General features: G+C 38.1%; 1 protein-coding gene across 9 annotated transcripts in view; it reads left to right on the top strand.

Moving 5' to 3' along the window:
* Positions 1-769: 769 nt before the first annotated feature.
* tcf3b (transcription factor 3b) overlaps positions 770-22,646 on the top strand; it is a 42,289-nt gene continuing 20,412 nt past the window's right edge. For 2 of the 9 annotated variants that reach the window (XM_077585157.1, XM_077585150.1), the window contains exons 1-3: positions 770-913; positions 21,121-21,217; positions 22,444-22,516. In XM_077585157.1, the coding sequence (XP_077441283.1) occupies positions 21,143-21,217; positions 22,444-22,516 (148 nt within the window). In that variant the 5' untranslated portion in view covers positions 770-913; positions 21,121-21,142. Of the gene's footprint in view, positions 914-16,505; positions 17,080-21,120; positions 21,218-22,443; positions 22,517-22,646 lie in introns of those variants that run through there. The other 7 variants (XM_077585152.1, XM_077585151.1, XM_077585154.1 and 4 more) reach the window with 5 other exon arrangements.

The following is a 22,646-nucleotide window of genomic DNA, read 5'->3' as shown; positions in this document are numbered from 1 at the left end:
ATTATTGGTCCCTTTAACCTGGATTATATAATTATTTTTTCTTGACAGTGGAAATAAACTAGGTTGCACAAGTGTGGACACCCTCATAACTGTCTGTGTTCAAAAAAAAAAAAAAAAACTAACTTTCCAACAACACACACCACCACTGATTTAGCCCAAATAAAGTTCAGATGTTCTAGGAGGCTTTTCCAGGCGTTTTTGCAGCCGCATCTTACAGTACAAGCAAGCATGTCTTCCGAGAGCTTCCACCGCATCAGGAATCTTAATTGTTCGAATGTATCAGTCAGCAGCACGGTGCAAAAGAATTTCAACACACATAAATGGTGGGAAATGTTTTTCAATGATTTTTTTTTTTTTTACTTTTAAAACGTGCCATTTAAACGACTGTTTACTGAAACAATGACAATCATACTCACAAATCCACTTCCTACTTTACATCTTTGCTTGTTTAGTTGAACAGAACGCTGGTATAATTGCAGGAATTGGAAGAATTAACCAATCAACCTAAATCATTTTTGAACCAATTTAAGTGAAATTGGATTATTTCCCCTGGCATATCTGATGATCTATCTCTCACAGCACGGGTTGGCAATCACTGATCTAATGAGATCCAGTGCAAGCGCAAATATCCTTCCTTTACTACTGCTACATATTTTTCTACATATGGCATGTTTCAGCTTCTTGGTAAAACTACTCAATATATGGAATTCATATAGAATGGAGTGTTGTTCATATTCTACTGAGCAGTCACGCTAATTTCAATTTGTGCTTCTGTGGTTGTCCATCCATACACGTTTCCTTTTTGCTATTACCAGAACACTCTGTAGGTGGCGTCACAAACGAGAAGACGCAAGAAGCCCCCTGCGATGACCTGGATTGAAGGTACCTTCAATGAGAAAATGACTAAAATCAGGTAAGTTTGTTTTCAAAGAAAAATACAATACATGTGTATGACAGTGCAGTAGTACATGCACAATAATAAAGTGTTGTTAAATCTGCACCTCTGTGTCAATCAAAACTGATATTTCTCTTTGTTAAGACCATTTTATTTGGCTTGTACTTTAAAGAATGTACGTTATGCTACATATGTTAATGTCAATTTTCCATATAGCGTGATAAATAAAAAATGAGTACATGAAATTTAATAAAGCACAGTACAGTGTCACTTTTCGCATATTTTAATATATTGTTTTTTATTTCAGTGAAGTAGCAACAGTTTTTTTTGTCCTTCATTCTCAAGTTGGTTAGCATACTTTCAATTCAATTATGTACTTGTTTTCCTTATTTTAGTCAATTTTTAGTTGTTAGCATAATTTTATTTCATTTACATAGTTTTTTTGTCAATGTGTTTTTTATTATAGCTAGTGTGTTATATTGATATTCTAATTTTTTGTAATTTTTATTCTCACACTTATACCATTATTTTAGTTGCATTTTTGTTATTTTGAGTCAATCATTTTATGTACTTATCTTTATTTTTTTGCAGAATTTTCTTTGTTTAGTCAACCCCCTTCTTACAGCAAGTTACCTTTTTATTTTATTTTATATGTTTTATTAAAATTGTTCTGTGCCGTAGAATAGCAGTTTTAAATTGATTTAAACTTAATCCAAATGTAATCCCACTATTTATTGGAGCGTGACGTGTATTTTGGACAGTGCGGAGAGCAACCGGCAGGTGGCAGTGTTGTTTGTGTTTAGATTCCTTAGTGGGAGGAGCATTCCCACCATTATGACGCTGCATGCTCCTCAGTCCTCACTGCCTCCTGTGCCTTGAACATTTGTACCGTCAATTCAAATGTGAAACAAATTGCCATCCTGTTGGGCCTAGTGGTTAACACGTCTGCCTCACTCTTATGAGATTCTGGGTTCAAATCTTCGCTTCAGCCTTCCTTTGAGTTCACATTTATTTGTGCCATAGAAGATGAACGGATGGGCCCTAAAGTTGTGTGGCATATTATGTAGTTATTATTGGCCCCTTGACTGTGTATGCGTTGGGCCACCCTGCAGAAGCGTAGCTGTGAAGTGGGCGGGCTTTGTTGTCACCCCGACTTCCTGTTTGTCTCTCGCCATCTCCCTGGGGCCATCCTGCCAGGTGACAAAGGTCACGGAGCAGCTCATTAACCCCCACCCTGACAGCCCACACGTTTTACACACACAAACACGCACATACTTTATAATGCCGCACTAGTAGCAGTGAGGCGACTTAAGCTTGAGGCACCATTTTGTACTTCAAATGTACAGTGATACATCGACTTGCTTGTTGCTAGTGACTGGACTGTGACTGTTCCATCAAGTACTCCCAGTAAGTTTACTGTTAAACTAAAGATAATTAATTATACATTGTAAATTTAAACAAACCACATGACTTGTAAAAGTCCACTAGCTTAATGCTAATACACAACACAAAATGCTGTAGCCGGCTAACGAAAGTAGCGCCAATGCTGTGGTAGTTAAAAACCCTTCAACTAGTTGTTGTCAAACATTTTACACCTCAAATAAAAATAAACCTTGATGTCATTTCCATTCAGTTTCATTTGGGGAACAGTTTTTTTTTTTTTAATCGTAAGTCAAAGCACCGCTGCATAAGATATTAATGGCAGCAGGTTTGAGCTCAATATTGTACTCCAAGCTTGGGTCAAAAAGTGGCACCTTTAGTGACAAGTCGTCACACCCCGAAAAGTACAATAAAGTACTTGATTGGCTGTCTTGTTGTAGTTGTTTTTTTTACCTCCGCCAAGCACAAAAACAGCAGGAGGTATTGTTTTGACAGCTGTTTGTTTGTTAGCAGGATTACGGGAAAATGACACACTGTTATGCAAAAAGAAAGCAACTTCTTACGTATTCTACATTTTCTCGCAGATCTTTCGTGTAATATTTGTTTTATTGTAGTTCTCATCAGATTTCGTATACAACTTTTTTGTGTACTTGTTTGAAATTTACAACTTTATTCTTGCTTTTTAAGTCTCGAAATTTTTTATGTTTTTTCAAATGCTACCTTGTTGACACAATAGTCCAACTCAGCAAAAATACAACTTTATTCTCGTAACTTTTCAACTTTATTCTTCTATCACTCTTTCATAATTAAGACCAAGTTTTTAAGCATAAAATTTACGACCTGAAAAACTTTATTGACTTAACTTTTCGTTATTGTCATAATAGTTTATTTTTGTAACTTTATGACTTTATTCTCACTAAATGACCACTTTTAATTTTTTCAAGCTATTTTTTTCCTCAATATTACAACTTGATTTTCGACACATTACAACTTCCAAAAAAAACTTTATTGATGTAACTTTCCCATTTTATTCTCGTAACTTTTCAACTTTATTCTTATAACTTTATAGAATTATTATTGCTATATCACTCTTTTATAATTAAGCGGCAATTTTTAAGCATAAAAAATTACGACCTGAAAAACTTTATTGACTTAACTTTTCGTTATTGTCATAATAGTAAAATGTCATGTTTAGATTGTTGCAAAATGTAAAAATATAACTTTATTTTTGTAACTTTATGACTTTATTCTGGCTATATAACCACTTTTCATTTTTTCAAGCGATTTTTTTCCTCATAATATTACAACTTGATTTTTGACACATTACAATTTTAAAAAAAAACTTTATTGATGTAACTTTCCCACTTTATTCTCATAACTTTACGACTTCTTGTTCTCGCTGGTTCTTAATTTTTTTTTTCTTAAATGCTAAAATGTTAGTTTTTCATAATACATTACTCATAATATTATTACACATATTTCCGTAACTTTACAACTTTTTCAAATTATTTGAAAATGACTTATTTTAACCTTTCTTCCAATCCTCGTTAGGCAGGAAGTGACAACACTGCACGCACACACACGAGTAACCGTTTTATTGGATGTGGCTCGAACCTGTTGTCCAGATGTGTGGTCGGCTCCAGCTCATTAACTGTTATGTTTGAGAGCTACCTTTTTAAAACAACACGTGTCCAACGGTCCCTCCAAACATATTGGATCAAGCGGACCACCACCATCTATGAAGGGGGCTTCTTTTTTTTGTCTTGCTCGCACATTGGAGTGCATCTTGTCACTTGCCATGCAGGCAGAGCAGCATCATTAAGCCAAATGAGCCTCTCGCTGCCCCCACAGTGAACACTCGCAGGCAATAATGTAGAAAGACACTCACACGCGCACAGTAGCCTCATTTTCAGCGGCGTGCGCCTTTCTCGGGGGGATATGAAGAATCCCCTCTGCTTGTGCGTCCCCCTCCAAACGAGCACTTTCTCTCGGGCTCTGTTTTGTTCACATCAGGTGCTTAAATGGCTCAATATGACAATAATTAGGCAGCGAGCAAGACATGTGTTCTTTCTTATGTTGATAAGGGACATTGAACTTTAACCCCCCCCCCCCTTCCAAATCTACCCCCACCACCTACATCACACCCGTTCCATACGCCTCAAGCCAACCCTGTCCTCGTCTTGTCCAGCACTCATCAGGAAGGGCCGTGTGTGTGAGTGTGTGTGTGTGAGAGGAGGGAGTGTGGGATTTGGGGGGGGTTGGTGGGCCGAGTCCAGGCTTGCAGCCTCGCCTCCGGCCAATCTCCTCCTCCTCTTCCTCCTCCTCTTCATCCCCAGAGAACAAGAGCACCGAGGTGCCTTTAAACCACTGCGGCAAAAAAAAAAAATGGGGGGGTGGAGGGGGAAAGCCTGCAGTCATTAATATGCAAAAATGCAAATGAGAAGGTAATTAAGAGCCGGCGCTCTCTGGAGGCTCTTTGATTGCTAATGAATTCTAATCTGCAAAGAAAGAAGGGAGGAGGGGAAAAAAGGAGGAAAATCACCAGAAGAAGACGAAACAGTGAAAACAACAACAACAAAAATAGGAGGATCCTCGTCCTAAAATGATTTTTTTAAAGATCAAAACAGGGCGGGTCATTCGGTAATACTCAAGTAGTAGTCGGCTACAAAAAAGTCTACACACCCCTGTTCGAATACCAACTTCTTGCGATTTTAAAAAAATTAAGAAAGAAAAAAATTGTAATCCGAAATAAATGTATGATTGTCTCACATTACATATACACAACAAGTTGATGATGAACTACTTTTAAAACAAGAAGCCAGACAAAATTGTTTGTTCAAATATTTAGTTTAAAAGGGGATTGGTAATTAAAAAAAAAAAAATCCTTGCAATGTCTTAACATTTTCTAAAAATCAAAACAACTTGCAATTATGGTATATGCAAATTATGCCGTTAGGATGCTGACTACCATTCCTCAATATTTATAGAGCACTTTAAAGCAACCATCAGTTTTCTTAAGATGAAACCCAGGGGCAACAGATCCAATAAAAACAGCAGAGGTCCAAGAATTGAACCCTGTGGAACACCATACGTTCCGTTTCTGTAAATTGATATTGCACATATTCATCCGACCACTTTTTTTTTTGTTCGACATAGTAAAGAATAACAATAATGTCCATGTCTTAATAATTTCTCTTCATTTCTCCCTAATAGTATTTTTTTTTTAATTTCAATCTAGTTTTCAGCTCTTCACTCAATATAAATTGCAAAATTCCAATAAAATTGTTAAAAAATATTTTAAAATTTAGTTTTTGGACTAACCTAAGTATGATATCTTCATTGTGTAAGTAAAGGCAAAATGGTTCACCACTTGAGTGGGAGCCGTAATAACACAACCCACTTCCACTCACGCACGTACGCACACGCACGTACACACACAACACTGCTGTTATTGTTGTTGTTGCGCTGCTCCCACGACACCAACAATCTCTGCTTGTTGTCCCTCCCCCACCGGGCCTCGCATCTATCCATCTATCTGCCTCCCTGCACACACACACACACACACACACACAGCACCCAAGCACCCTCTACTCCCAGGCAGCCCTGACATGTCATGCCCACTTCAATTGATTAAGAGTCAATTGTGCTTCTGATCTGATTGTTATCGTGCACACAAGAGCACAGCGCTATTTCGAGACGCTTGCCGTTTGCCCCATTTTACATCAGAAAAGCTTCGTATTGATTATTGCGTTCATTTGGCGGGAAAGAAGAAAGAAAATGATGTTTGGATCAATTGATTGTTAGATACTTCTACCCTCTTTGTTGATAGATTTTATAAGATGCTTGTATATAAACTACATTAAAAAAAAAAAATCATAAGCTTTCAAAATGCTCAGAATACTTTTTACAACAAAAGAAAATCAAAAGAGGATGTTGAATGTTTTTTTTTTTTAGATGTTTGGGAAACAGAAAGAGATTGCGTAATCTCTCAACTGATCGCAACCTTTATTGATTATGTTAATTGTGTTGACAACAATAGACTCCTTGACTGCTTTCTACAAGTCAATATTTATATAATGTAATGTCCCCAGCTGGTTATAAACTACATCTGCTTTTTCACCACTTTTTGTTCATATGCATTCACTTTATTTATGGATTTATTTATTTATTTAGGATATGACACATTTTAACTCATTCACTGCCATTGATGGCTATAGACGTAAAAAATTCATTTTAACTATTTTTATTAGTTTAACATTTTTTCCCACTTTTGTTAACAAGAGTATGAAAACCTAGAATTGTTTTTATTGTACATTTAGAACAGATATAAAATGTGTGATTAATTGTGAGTTAACTAGTGAAGTCGTGCGAATAATTATGATTACAAATTTTAATCGCCTGACGCCCCAAATTTGTAATAAGGTTTTCTTTTTCTTTTTTTAAATTCATTCATTGCCATTGACGGCTATAAACGTCAAACATTCATTTAAACTATTTGGATTAGTTAAATTTTTTATTTTTTTTTTGCCCACTTTTGTTGACAAGAGTATGAAAACCTAGAATTTATTTATTGTACATTTAGAACAGATCTAAAGTTTGTGATTAATTGTGAGTTAACTAGTAAAAAAATGTAATCGCCTGTCGCCCCTAATTTTTAATCATCTTTTTTTTAATGAATTTATGTCAGTGAATGAGTTAATAGGATAACATATTATACGGGAACTGCAAACAGGTAATTGGTTAATAGATATGATTTAGTTTAAAAAAAAGTGCAGTAATAAGTAGCAAAACTATGTGCTTGGAGGGATTACTTGATCAACTTTATTTGCACTGGGAGAGTTTTGGTACCGACTTCTTTCATGAAAATGCCGTGGGTTCCCTATGACCCCATACACAGCCCACTGCCAGTCCCAAGTTGGGTGGGTTATGTCAGAAAAGGTATCTGCATAAAAACTGGGACAAACACAACAACAGAAGCTTGTTTTTTTTCTTCATAAACTAAAATATATATATATACTAGTGGATTATTATTATTATTATTTATTTTTTCACAGTGTATGTGCTTCCATACTTCTGACATATATACATACAGTAAAAAAAAACAACAACTATTTTTTCGCCCACTGACGGAAACTTCTGGCAGTTTAAAATGATAAAAAGAAAAAACATGTTTTTTTTAATGGCATACAAGTGTGGTTTTTTTTGGACAACTTTTTAAATATTTTTTTTTTTACTGAAGGAAACTTCTGGCAGTAATAATAATAATAATAATAATAATAAACATTTTAAAACATTTGTTATTTGATTTTTACTGCCAGAAGTAAGAAAACGCACACACATTATAAACACACACATAACATTTATATATATATATTTATTTATTTATTTTTTTCCTGGCCGGATGTGCTTCCATACTTCTGACATATTAAAAATAAATAAATAAACAAAAAATATGCACCGGCCGAAACAGTACAGTAAAAAAAAAAAAAATAATAATCCACTTGCGGAAATAGATTTGCAGTGAATAAATAAATTCCACTGCCAGGAATTGGATTCTGACAGGGGGGGAAAAAGAATGATGGTAATGGACTTCCATATAAAACTGTGCATAAAGGATTACAATAATATAAAAAATACTATGTTCGATAAGCAAGTTTTTTTTAGACCGATACCAGTATGAGTACTCAACTCACCGATACCGATCGACCAAGTACCAATTTCACTAGGAGCTTTGATACGTAAAATTTCCCCCCAATAAACACAGATCATTTAAAGAAAGACCTACTGTTTATATGCCAAGACAACATTTTCCCTTAAAATTGCATGAATTTAATGGCAATTTTCTATTCTTTTAAATTATAATTTCTAGTTCTCAATTTGATTGTAAAGCAGCCGCAAAAGGTCACGAGTAACAATACCTTATAATAAAGCTGCGTCGCCCATTCCTACTTTTTCTGAATAAAACCTCAATTAATTTTGATCCATGCCACTGTATTTTAATAGTGTTCATTATGGTGAAAATATTTATTACATATGATTCATAGAGTACTTTAATTATTTATTTGACATATTTTCAGAGGTTACTTGAAAGAGATGATCTCATTCACCAAAGACAATTTATTTAAAAAAAAATAAAGATTGGAATTTTAATGGGAATCCAAGACGGCATGATGGCAGTGGTCAAAGTGGAGGTGTTAGTGGGGATCCCGTAAAACGAGCGGAGAGCCAGAAGGCCGGCAGGCGGAAGCTGTTGTCAAATGAGAGCAGACAGAAGCCACAAGGATTGTTGATGCACTTTTTCCTCTGCTAAATAGATTGTTGATTTGCTTTGTCTTTGCCAGTGTGCGCCGCGTCCCGTGTGGAAGTGCAGCGTTTGCGGCGGATTAATGTCAGGGACAATCCCTCAAACTCATTTTCTTTCTCACTGTGCGGCTCAGTGGGAATTACACTGCGTGGATAAGGCCGGGAGAGAACGGCGCGTTTTTACCCCGCCCCGTTTGCCATGGCGGCCCGACTTTGTTTTGAATACTTGAATGGGACGAGATACGGAGTCCTCGCTTGTTCCACAAACAAGCTGGGCTGTTTTGCTTCCAGGGGATAGCGTAACCCTGTGGGAGAGTCCATGCACCTTGGTTGTTGTTAAACAAGATTTGCCCGAAAAACACTTCTAGGTCATAACTAAGAAAAAAGAAAATCATTTGAAAAACATGAAGTACACCGGTCACGATGCATGATTTATTGCATGGATATGAAAAGTCAGGCTAATAGTGAACAAAGCCACAATCCCATTTATGAGGGTGTGTACACTTATACAACCACTTTATCTCAGTTACTTTTACTTCCCCTTATTTGTTTTTTAAATGAGTACAGGTTTTTAAAGGTCACATTAACAGTCAAAGAAGTTTCGAAACGTCACAAAAACCTGGCATGTAAATAGGGGTGTGTAGACTTTTTATATCCACGATATTCACAAATTACTTCATTGCACACTCAAAGTATCGTACGTCGTAAAATCGGCAGGAACCGAGGACCCCTTGTGGTACAAAACATTTTTTACGATTTTGTTGTGAAATTGTTGTAACCAGTAGAAAACTGCCATCATGTGGTTATTTGAAAAAAAAAAAAGTTTTTAGTAACACGAGTACAAAAAGTGACTAATTAATAGAAAACTGAATATTTTGTATCCATATCCTTTATTTAGGAAGATTTTGTAAGAAAAGTGCATTTAATTAGTAGAAAATTGACACATTTTGGCGAAGATTTGGCAAGTCTTTTGTAAAAAAAAAAAAAAAAAATCTAGATTAGTAGAAAACTGACTTTAATTATGATGAACTGACATTTTTGGAGGCTACTTGAAAATGTTTGTTCAAAAGAATGTGTGCTAATTAGTAGTAGCCAACTGGCATAATTAATTTTTCTTTTCTTTTTTAAGTATTGTGTATTTCAGATTGTGCACTACAATCACGGAGTGAATAAATCATTTTAGATTTGTTTATTTAGAAGAATTTTGTGTGAAGAAAAAGACTGGATTAATCCCACAGCAGGGAATATATATAAATATTATATATATATATATATATATATATATATATATATATATATATATATATATATATATATATATATATATATATATAGAAAAGCATTGTTCATGTGACCTAAAAAAATTAGTAAAACTGTAGGTAGACACAATAATATGTTGTAAAAGCGTGAAACTGTAATCGTTAGAAAACTGCCATCTTTGGGAAATACTGTACTAGAAAAGACTGTGCAAAACATATGTCGTACATAATAGTTACTTAGATTAATTTTTTCTTTAAACTAAATTGTACACTGTCATTAGAAAACTGACATCTTTTAGAATTTTGTTAATTTAGTTGGACAAAAAGGGCACCTTAAGAGAAAACTGATAGAAAACACGCTAAACAAGACTAAAAAGGGATCATTAATATTATGAATCAATTTAAAAAGTACATGTGCAAAGTGTTCCTTCACAAAGTGGTATCGCCACCTACTGGCCTGGCATGCACATTGCAACATTCCCAATCAATTTTGTAGGTCAAAGTGACCCTTGACGCCTTTTCACTTTACACTCCAACAAAAATAAACACAACAAAAAGCACAACAGTCATTACTTGTGTGTCGCTGTGGAAACACACACTGAGTTGGGCTGTTTTGTTGCCGTGAAAGGGGGCTGCGGCGGGGTGGGGGAGGCTTGGTTTATCATGAGTACAACAGATAGATCCCCCACCAACCAGTCCCCTCCCCTTCTACACAGATAGACTTGGAGCGCGGGCATTGAGCCAACACTATCAATCCATCCGCTGCTCTACCTTCAGTCTCCAACTCCTACTGGGCGATGGCTTCCACTGGAGGGGGTCATAAATCACACCTCTGTGGCCTGTAAATGCGTACATAGACACTAGCCCAAAAAAAGAAAGAAAAAAAAAAGTGTCTATTGTGGAGTGACGCTCCAAACTCCTGGCCTAGTTTTTTTCTTCTACAAACCTGCACACCTCTTGCCCTTCCCCCACCCGAGGCCTAAAGCCTCTACTATTACACGCGGCGAGGGGCTCCGAGTGGAACGAGGCGAGCGTCTCGCCTTTACTCTGCCTTTTTGTGGGCCGCTGCCTCCGCGCCGTGTTTATCCTTGTGTGAGATGAGAGTCGGCGATGTGGTTTGGCCGCTTCAAGCGCGTGGAACATGAAGGCAGGTAGCTAGCGCCAAACACAGCCAAGGCAAGGAAACAGACAATAACAAGCTTTGTGTCGATGCAGAAAGAGAACAAGAGGCGGTGGGATTAACAACCGGCATGCTTTGGGTATGAAAAAAAAAAAGTGTTTATTTGTTGGAATTGCACATAATTAGTTGAAATTGTTGACGTTCTAACAGTCCTGTTTTTGAGCCTTGTTGTTCCGGTGTCGCCGTGTCGGTACCAGATGTGATCGGGCTGCTAGATTGTATCGGTCGCCTACAGATGACGTCACGCTACAGGATTAGCTGGAAATTGTCCGTTTACGATTGTGCAATAAAGTTATATGAACAAATTGACGGTAAAACATTGGAAAAAAATTATTAAAGGTGTCATTGAAAAAAACAAAATGTATGGATTAAAATGGTCAAAACGTGAATTAATCTAAGAATATAAAAGCAGGATACTTAAAGATTGAAGAAATAATAAAATAGATAGAAGCGCCGTCGCGCTTGCCGGTGACGAAACGACTGCAGCGCTAACGAAATGCGCGATTCACTTCGGTTTGGTTTCCTTTTTAGCTGATCACAATACATCACAAAAATAGTCTTATGATAATAGGAACAATTAACAATCTAAACTGACAATATTTCTCACATAGTGTATTTATCATTTATTCAGTCAATTTTATTGTTTATTCAGTATATATTGCATTTATATTCTTAGGTTTATTTACGTTTTTTCAATTTCAGTCCATACATATTGTTGTTTAAATTACATTTTTAATATTTTCTTTCCAATGTTTGACGTCAACTGGATAATTTCAGGTCAATCCTGTAGCCGTAACGTGTTTGTGTGACCCCGATGCAATCTGGCAGCCCGATCACATCTGGTACTGACACCGGCAGATTTGCTAGCCTCGTTTTTTTGTCCCACTATTATGAAGGTCTCGTCCCAGGCCTGGCGTCCTGTTTTTTGTTTTTGTTTTTTTAGTCCTATCAACAACCCACTTGTTTGGGCCATGTGCATGTCAATCAAACGTCAACTAAAACTACTTCCTGCTTCTATGTCTAAGAATCATGGGAAATGTAGTCCTACTAGCCTAATGCTGTGGTTGCCACTCAGATCCAATTTAAACTGACTTTTTCAGGCGGTGTATTTCCAATTTTACAATAGAACTAGTGCGAGGTAAACGGCACAGCCGGCTTCCAATAGCTGCTGCGACCGAGCAAAAAAGATTGGATAATAGTGAGTGCATTGGCTTATTTACAGCTGTTGAACTGTCAACTAAAGATAGCTTTAGCATTAGCTAAAACAATAACACAACCAGATTGACTAGAGATTAAATTTGTTATAAATAGTTAGTGGTGAAAATCTATTGTATATTTGATTTTCAGTGAAATTATATATTATAATTTATGTGTTTTCCCGGAATGGTGGTTTGCGCAGCTGCACATTGATGACAACATGTCTCGAACCAATCATTGGCCTCCAAAATAATTACGTCATTAAAATACGTTGGAACTGGGCTACATTTTTTAGAACTACAAGGGAGGAGATACCAGAAAAATCGAATAGAGTAGAGCCGAGTGGATTTGTTGGTGGAAATGGGGCTAAATGCTGAGGGGAGTAGAGTAGAGTAGAGTAGATACCGGCGGTGGAAACGATGCTTCAGTGGGAAACTGATATTGTAAGGGTACCATAAACGTTCAAAAGCTTTATTTAATAGGATTTTGAATTAAAATATATACTTTTGTACACAAAAATATGTAATTTTGTATACACTTTACATTAAAATTTTTACTTGAAAAAAAAACTTAATTCAATAGAATTTTGTACAAAATTTTTGGGGGGGATCTTTGTATTTAAGAGAGCAGAAATAATAATTCTATTATAGAAAGAAGACCTTTTCCAGGCTAGAAAAAATGTTGGTTAATTGAGAAATTTCGGGGGTTGCTTTAATTATTTTTGGAGGATTTCATTTTATTAACTAGAAGGATTTTGTACAAAAAAAGTGCACAAAACTACTCAAAAAACAATTATTTATGTCCTAGAATTTCTTACATAGCGTGAATGTAATTTGTAAAAAAAAAAAAAAAAAAAAGGGAAAAAAAGCGAATGTAATTTGAAAAAAACAAACGTGGACTGTAGCATAGCGGATAAAACCATTTGTACGCCACCTTTACACACTGCTGCTACCTCAGGTGGCCCTAATTGAAAATATGTTTACATCCATAAATATTTCATCAATATGCACAAATATATGACTGGCCTGCCAAACATATGCTAATTTGCCTTGTGCATCTGTTGTTAATTACACATATATAAAAGCACGGCGAAGAATGACAAAAGAGGTGCTCCCTATTGAGCTTTTAATCGGCCACTGCGCCGCCATTGTGCTCGGGGATTAAATGGCGTGCTCGTCTTTTTTCCTTCGCTTTGTTTCGTCTAACAACCCTGCAAAGCTTTTTGACGTTGTCATGTGGCAGGTTAGCCCGCGGAAGATGAAACAACAGTTTAGTTTTTATAATCTGCTTATAGAGGAGGTCACTGGGCGCTTGCTCGGGCCCACTTTAGTTGTGATGTGAGTTAAGGGTGACACTTCCAATTGAAATCATATGTACATAAATTGCATTCTTTAGGTAGTGCGACGGCCATCTTGGAATCATTGTTTATTATGATTTTTCTTTTTCTTTTTTTGGGTGGCCCTCAACATGCCTGCTTGAAAACTCACCAATGTTTATGTTGTGTTATATATATATAACTTCATTTAGATAAGACTTTTGAATTCCTTTTTTTAGTCTGTCTCTTGTGGGCACAACATCAATGTTTGATCCTTTGAAGAAATTGCCATAAAAAAATAAGGCACGAGCGCTTGTTCATCCACATCTGATCATATCTGCGTTAAAGAAGTAGCAACCTTCATTCTCTTGTGTTCACATGTCACTTTGCTTTTATAGTCTTCACCCCATGTGTCTATTGAAGATGAGCAGCATCTTTGTTTTGTGTGTATGTGTGTTATTCATCTTCTTTGCCCCCCCCCCCCCCCCTCCAGCCACCCCCTCCCTCCCTGTTTCTCATCCTGCCTGCCCTTGTTCATGCTCTCCATGTCAAACCCAGCTGTTACTACAAACTACTTGGAGGGCTTACAAGCCTCATTGCTAATACTGACAACGGGCGCTATTCTTACTCAAAAGAACCAGGCAACGTCCGCAGGAAAAAGTGAGAATGGCAGCGATTCCCATAAGGAAAAATACAAATAAATCCATCTTCCCCTGAGCAGATGCCACGTTGCGATGCCTAATCTTGTTGATGAATATCTTCCAAAAAGCGCTGTTAGATAAAGTGAAGATGCCCTTTTTTCGCGATAGCCTGGCTTATTTCCTGACGCAGGCGAGCGCCTGTCTTCTTCTTTGTGTGTGCGCGGCATGTTTGTGAAGGTATTTATGACCCATATGTGCGCTTGTTCTGAGCAGTAACCCCATTACATTCCTAAGTCTGTCCACGGGGCTAATTAATGTGCTGTGCCTTCACCCAGGGGACAGCCAATGGATTATTTACCTATATGTCCTATTGACAGCAAACACACACACACACTCTTGACACCCATCTTCACTGTGCCAACAGACAACATGAGGCGGTTAGCACGATTTGCATGTTGATGGGTCATATCCATCCTTGTATTCTCACAACATTAAAAAAAAGAGTTTAAGTAGGAGTTAATACAAGTTTAAATAATCAGTAGAAAAGAACAGGATTGGATCATTGTAGCAGTTATAGAAAGTGTTGCTTTTTGCAGGAAGTTGAGCGCCACTCTTTAAAACCATATGCCCCGCCCACATCAACTATCCTATGATTATTCCATTGATTACTTGGGTATAATCACCCCCCCCCCCCCTCCCACTCACCATACTTTTAAGTTGAAAAGTCTTTATTTATGAAGATTTTGGTCTTAAAAAATATGTGTTTATATAGTAGGATAGGATAGGATACTAACTCTCTTACATACTGAAAGGAGGTGATTTGAAGCACATTTTGTATTTTGCATCTTTGTTGGGTCATATATGTTACATTCTCACACAGCGCCTCAGATGTGGTCTGAAAAATCTGTAGACTGACTTGTGCTGTTGTGTTTGTCGACGGGAAAACAAAAGAGGCGGTGTCCTAACTTCCCTCCTCAAGCTTTTTTTTTTTTTTTGCCCTCAGGCTGCAAGCAACAGCTGTCTAACCAATAACTTTCAATAAAAGTGGGTTATTGTGTTTTTTCGTGCACAGGGAATACCATGTGTGTGTCTTCACGTGCAGGTAAATCTTTTTAGGTCGGTGTCAGGATTTCAAAAAGCCCTTCAGCGGGGGTGAAGCATTGCTTCTGCGTTGATTGTTGTTAGATCGTTAAATGTTCCAAATCTTAGCTTGGTTCCCTGGGATCCTCTTGGCGGCTCAGCTAGGAAGCAGCCAGTAAGCAGGGACGCGTTGGTTTGATGGTTTTCGGACAAGGAAACAGGCACTGCCATTTAAAAGCCTCATTTAATATAATGTAATAATCCCCAGTGTATTACAGTGGACGCCGCATACTCGCGGTTCGGCACCCACGTATTCACCTATTTGCGGATTTATTACCCCCCCCCCCCCTTCTTTTTTAATATTTAAGGGGAAAAATGGGGCGACGGAGCAACCCTTGTTTTTTTGTGGAAAATGCTTGTTGGAGGTTTATCCTCCTGCATGGGGTCCACTTTATTCCGAATTTTATTATTATTATTATTATTAATAATATACTATATTTTCCGTTAGTAGTCTAATTGTGGAGTAATTTCATTTAATCACCCATGCCCAATAGTAGTTAAAATATTAATATTGAAAATGTTGGCTCACTAAATAGATTACACAAAAACATCTAACAGTAACAAAACACGATGTTACTGCAAGTGTAAGGCAATTTATGTATAGATTTTTTTTTTTTAAGGGCAAGTAAGCGGACCAACATTTTTTGTATTATTTGTTTATTTATGTAAGATACGCGGTGGGAAATTGATTGATTAAAAAATACTTATAATATTAATAATATCTAGTATCTTAACTATGTTATACGTTAGTAATTGTAGACTTATTTAATATAATCACAGTATCACACACACACACACACTTGATAGTAGTTAATTAAAATATTAATATGGAAAATGATTCAAATCACAAATTAAGCATTACACACAAACATTTAACAATAACAAAGCATAACGTTACTGCAAGGCAATTTCTGTATGGAATGTTAAAAGAGAAACGAGGCAAGTGAGCACACCAAACAAAAAATTAAAATGATGTCAGCGAGCATGCTGGAGCCCCCTTCGGCCAGCCTCCCTGAGTACACGCACACGCAGGGAAAGTGAGCGTCAAGGAAAAGGCGGGGCGCAACGCCGTGTTTTCAACCGTCGAGTGGCCGAGCGTGGTGTCAATCAAACGTACGCGTCTTCCCATTGGCGGAGCGCCCTAGCAGTTATCGTGCCATCTAGTCGAAGCTGCTGCTGTGTAATCGCAGGTAACTTTCTTGCTATAGCCCTCCGCTGCGCAAACTAGTGCGCGTAGTACGCTCGTGTTTTGATGACCGCAGCGGCAGCAGACAGGATATCGAGATTCGGTTATCAACAGTCGTCGCGTTTAGGCGGCGAAAACGCCCGCAACCGCGACTAATCACGGACGAATTGCGCCCGTCTCCAAAAGGCGTTTGAAATCGGACACCGCTGGCGTTGAGGGCCTCACTCCGCGCGCGGAGGGATACGTTGTTGCGTCTGACAATGTGGACGGAGGAGGTGAAGATGTCTACGAGAAGAATGAAATCATCTCCTCAGTTGTAACGGGAAAAAAGGAGCAAGACGCGAGATTAAGCGAGTAGAATAGATTTGTTTGCATACTGACTCGAGACACTGGAGCAAGCACGTGGAGTCGGACACTTGAAGCGTGAGCTTTCCGGGACAAAGAGGGGGGGAAAAGACGTTCCACGGCGCTCCAATGCGTCTGGTGCGCTGAGCTCGAAATTCTCCTCAACTTTTATGTTTTTCCCCCTCGCCGCTGGCCGCTTTTTCTTCGCTCTTGGATAGCCGACACCCCCGGAGAAGAGGTAAAATACAGAAATATAAAAAAAATCTTCTTTCCCATCACCTTTCACCCCGAAAAGTTGCACCAATTCGACGGCTTTCCCCCCCTATTGACACCCGCGCAGGGCGCCTTGTGTTTTTCCGAAAAGTTTTTCGGGAAGATGATTTTTAAGCGAGGGCTTGTTAATTTTTTTGTCTGCTTTGACGAGCTAGCTTCATGCTACTCCCCTACTTCGACCGCTAATATGATCCAAAAAGACTTATAAATATCCTCGTTTTTTTCTTGTTCCGCCGTTTGTCTATGCTAGTTAGCATTTCAGAAAACACAATGTATAAGCTTGGTGAAGCTATTTAGCTCAACTTTACGTTTCGGGGCCTACTCCATGTATCCCCCCCGTGTTTTAAAGACAAAACTTTCCATGAGCTCTTTTGGTCGCCTTTTAAACATTCCTGTTTGGGAGTGAGTGGCCACCAGCGAGACTTTTAATTTTATTGCACATTTGGCAGGAAATTCCTCGCTCCCACCCCCACCGTCTCCCAACAGCCCCCCTCCTTCTCCATAATGCGACTTGAACCCCAATATGAGTGAAGGAAGGAAGGAGTGAATGTGTAAAGTTTGGTCATTCTCCAAAGGCGGCCACCATCTTAGTTATTTGGGGGTGTTAAAATAATGTGTTGAATTGATTAGTTTTGGATGCAAGCTCTATCCTGAGTTCTGGGTGCTTGTTGCCAATGAATTTTAATAGAAATCTTACCCAAAGTGGACTTAATTTAGCATTTCCGCCACAGTCTATCAACAGTTGTATATTTTGCTTTTGGAGTGTTACTAACTGATAGTAAATTCGTTTTGTGGAGCAAGGAGTCAAGTTTATGCCACACTGAATGATTTAACCAACTTTAACGTATTATCCGCATTGAGGCTTTCTAGAGCTGTTTCTTGGAGTCTTGATCTGACTCTGGGCCATTTTTGGCCCACGTGCCATAGGTCACCCACCAATCGTCATGGTTTGTATTGACTGCTTCTTTGTGGCTTCTTTGCCCCGTGTGTGTGGGGGGGGCTGACACAGACCCCCCCCCCCATCCCAAATCTGCTTGCTTCAGTTATTGATCCACGAGTAGGCCAAGATGCCATTTTGTTATAGCCCCCCTCTCTTCCATATGCCGGAGTCAATGTCACGCAGTGCTTGGGTAACATTTGAGAAGACTGAAAAGTTGGGACAAGCACCGAGAGGCATGCTCCTGGCTTACAGACACACTCGGATCAGCTCGTGTGTGTGTGGTCACTTCCTTTCCATGTCTCAAGGTTAAATTAGTTCCGCCTGCCTGAGTTTGCCACACTTGTTTGTTTCCATGTTCGATGGTGGGCTATGATATACAACATACCGCATTTGCTTGTGCTTCAATTCTAATTGGGTATTGACTTGAAGACCAAACACGTACACCCCCTATCTGGATTTCAACGTGCTTCGCCATCGTTTATTTATGCTCCCATCTTTTTTGGGGGGGTTGTTGTTTTTAATACCTTTTAGCTCACGTTATTGTCTTATTACAAACGAGGCAGTAAAAGCACACCACCTGTTGGTGTCCAAGTGCCCCCATACGACCCGCAAAACTCAATCACGGGCCGGCACCGGAGCCTGGCCTCGGGCTCGCGTCAGAATGCAAAACAGAAGAAAAATCTGACGTTGCCACTCAATGAGTCGTTTGACAAGCTTCTCTCCTGCGTTGACGTATGCTAATTAAGTAATGACGTGTTTGCATATAGTCATTAGCTCTGCCTTTCACCCCTATTTCCTTGTGCTAACAATGGTCCTAATTATGGCTGTAATTGTAAATGTACGTTTTGCCTTTCATGTGGTTGTGATGGACGTATGGCTGTGCTCTTTGCCACAGTTGTAGTAAAAAAAAAAAAAAAAAGTTTGACACAAGGCTGCATATGTCATTTTTATGGCAGTACTACTACTTCACGAGTTTCCCCATTTGCATGTTACTTTAGTGCTGCAATAAAGAATCGAATAACTCAAATTATTTAATTAAAAAAGAAAGAAAATATGCAAAGCCAAATTAACTAACATACAGCATGTCTACGATTGATGACATCAGTTAACGTAAGCATGGTTCGCAAGTTTATTCTAGCCTACTAGCGCTGGTTAGAACGTCAAAGGAGGACTCGGCCACTAACGCGCTTTTTAAAATCACTTTATCAAAAATTAACACAAACTAGTGAAAGGTAAAAATAATAATAATAATTTAAAAAAAAAACATCCAACTAGGGCTGGGCAATAAATTGAATTAATTCGATACATCGTCATTTTCAAAATCGAATAGTTGAAAATTTGCTAAATTGTGGAATCGAATTTTGTCTTCTGGATTATTAAAAGCTGTTGTTCTCATGTTCTGTTACATTCAAATGTGAGTTATAATTTTGCACATGTGGCAGAATGCTGGATGGGCTGACATTTTTACAATAGCTACCAACTACTTAATTGTTGCATTTAAAAACAAACTATGAATGTTAAATTTATTTTAAAACTAATTTAGAATTAGTATACATTATTGTTGTCTGAACATTTTTTCACAGGAATTATTTTTGAATAAATGAAACCTTTAAATAAATGTTTGTTGGGTTTATTATATTAAAATCGATTAAAATAGTAATCGCCCTAAATGACTGCAAAAATTGAGATTTTATTTTTTGGCCATATCGCCCAGCCCTACATCCAATCTTACTTGAATTTGCAGGCACACATGTCACTCACCAGGCTAGACCCCACCTTTACAGCCATACACACTCACAAATTTGTTTAATAATGCATATACTGTATATATATATATATATATATATATATATATATACTATATATATTCAATTGATGAAATTATCAGTAAACTATTTTATTCTACAAATATGATAGCTACAAAGTAAACTGAACTACTGAATGAAAGACTTTGAAAGTACAGTGGAATCTTTTAAAAGTCGTAAATTTGATTTGTTTACATTTCAAAACAAATTTTTCAATAGAGAAAGCGAGTTATAAAATCGAATTGGGTTAAAAGGCAATTACTATATATATATATATTTTTTTTTTTTTTTGACAGAACAGGCAGTGTTTTAAGGAACACTTACAATTCATTCATTCGTCATACAATTGGGGGGGGTGTATTGAACTCAGCTGTGGAGGGGGAAGGAGTGTTGTCATGTGTTGTTTTAGGACTATTGTTACCTTGTTGAGTTAGCCGTATAACACCGAGCAGCCTGGACAGTGCCGTTTGGCGGTGTTTGGAATTGTAATGGCCAGTGTGACGTGGCATCAGGTTACGTCAACAACGGGCAGTTGGCTTGCTATCATCTATTCATTGTTGCTTAGTCCATGTTGTACTGAGCAGCCTGGACAGATATGCGTGTACCTCGTTCACTTTATAGTTTTCTCTTTGCCATGTAGGCTATCCCTCTGTGATGTGATTGACCAAAAAAGCACAAAAGCCAAAGTTAATGAATGTTGCACTCGCGCAAAGATTAGTCCTTGTAGTCTCCTGTCATCGCAACCACACTTTATTTTCAAGTTCAGTTTAAAATTTTTCCCCCCCTCTAAAAACTTGGGGTGCTTAAGGGCTTTCTACTGCAATGGTTTGTACCTTTATGTGACACTAGAGCAAATTAAAGTTTCAAAATGAACACAATTAATTCATATTTCTATGTAAAAAGGGACAAACACACTTGCGTATCTGCTACTCCAAATTGTATCCAGTGTAATTGTACCTCAAACTTTTTGTATTTTGAATTACCAACACTATGTGTTGACAGTAAAGCTGTTGTTTTTCGTAAAAGAAAAATGGTGGTAAAGTGTACTGATGTCATGGGTATCTAGGAAGTCGCATGTGATCCATTATGTAGGATGAGTAATTCAATGTATTCATCATGCATTGACTTTTTATTTTATTTTAATTATGATTATTTTGAGCCATCTATACACTATGCTCAGCTTTGTCACCCTTGTCCTTGTGCCTGCTAGTGCCCTTATTATCATTTATTAAAGTCCTGTATCTGCAAATCTCTCTCGTAGGGTTTGTTAGAGACGGAAGGTTATGACCGAGCAGCAGCAAAGAATGGCTGCAGTGGGAACTGACAAGGAACTCAGCGACCTCCTGGATTTCAGCGCGGTAAGAGAAGCGGGAGTGCAGTCGGGATGGGTGGCACCAGGTGGGAGATGTCGGCGATAGAATGACGGGTTGATGCTTGACGATATCATAAATCGGTCTTTTAAAAGCGCGTTATGATAAGAAACGCACATCTGCATAATTGAAGGAAATTTTGCTCTTTGTCTACGGGGGGATTGTTAACATGCCTAATTAAATTGTTCTCATGGAAATACTTTTATTTTTGCCGCATGCGTCTCTCTGGGGAGCATCGAGTTCTGAGTTGTAATTTACAAAGTGGATTACCTTTTTATTGTTTGGAGTTTTGTTTGAATTTGTGTCTGTGAAGATTTAAACAAATAAGACAACAATAGTTGGCAAGGCTCAATGACAAGCACTAAGTATCATTTATTTACATTCAGGCCAAAGCTATTGCTGTAATTGTGGCCACTAATGATTTCCATTCTTATGCTGCAGTTGATTGCCGTTTTCACTTTGGAGTTATGTCATTTGTGTTGCTTTGGGGAATGCCTTTTGTGTGCAGCTACAATACTTGTATTTCGCACGGTAGAGTTCTGCAGTCCACTTCTAAGAAAAGAAAGCAACACTCCCCGAAGGGAGTGTCTCATTAAACGGTGGGATTCACCATCAAAATGTCCAGATTGATCGCCTGCCAATTTGTAACAGCAGATGTTCCATCTAGTAAATACGACACTGATAATTGTGTGAGAAAGTGTCGAGGGTTGTACAAACAAGTTTCCTCCTCGTTTGTTCCTCGCGCCTGACATCCTCCCAAGGTTTTGGACACGGAAGAAAGCGCGTGTTCGGCGTGTTTGAGATTGCTGTTACAAGACCTAATGGGATCAAAATGGTTTGCGTAGACCTGTTATGTTGTTACGCCAGCTTGCGCTCTGATTTGCACGTCTTGCTTTTTTTTTGGGGGGGGGGGGGATGCCACATACAGTAGGTAATTCAACCATGCAGTCCAGCCAAACCGAGGCCTCTGTAACAGTGATTTTAAATTACTCAAAGTATTCAAAGGTTTTTGCTCCAAGCTAGCGACAGGTTTTTTTTCTTTCTTTCTTTTTTTAACCTTCATCTTACCCTGAATACCTTGACGTGTGAAACATTTTGCCAAGTGAGTGACAAGCGCACATGATGTCGTTTATTAGTGGAAATGGGATGTGTGAAGTGTGCCCTCCTTTGCTTTTGTTAGTAATGCTATCGTTCCCCTTTTGTTGTCCCCGCAGATGTTTGCGCCTCCTGTAGCAAACGGCAAGAACAGAACAATGACCCTCGCCAGCAGCCAGTTCAGCGGCTCAGGTAAGTTTCAAAGCGCCATGTTAAACATACGCACTTGATTCTCATGTTTCTTTTTTTTTTAATACTTTTGTCATCTTTTGTAATTGGATTCGTAGTTTTGGCAGTTTGCTTTCGATCAATATTTAAAATA

This window comes from Vanacampus margaritifer, chromosome 13 (genome assembly GCF_051991255.1).
Source record: "Vanacampus margaritifer isolate UIUO_Vmar chromosome 13, RoL_Vmar_1.0, whole genome shotgun sequence".
NCBI lineage: Eukaryota > Metazoa > Chordata > Actinopteri > Syngnathiformes > Syngnathidae > Vanacampus > Vanacampus margaritifer.
This window is presented reverse-complemented; position numbering and strand designations above follow the sequence as displayed.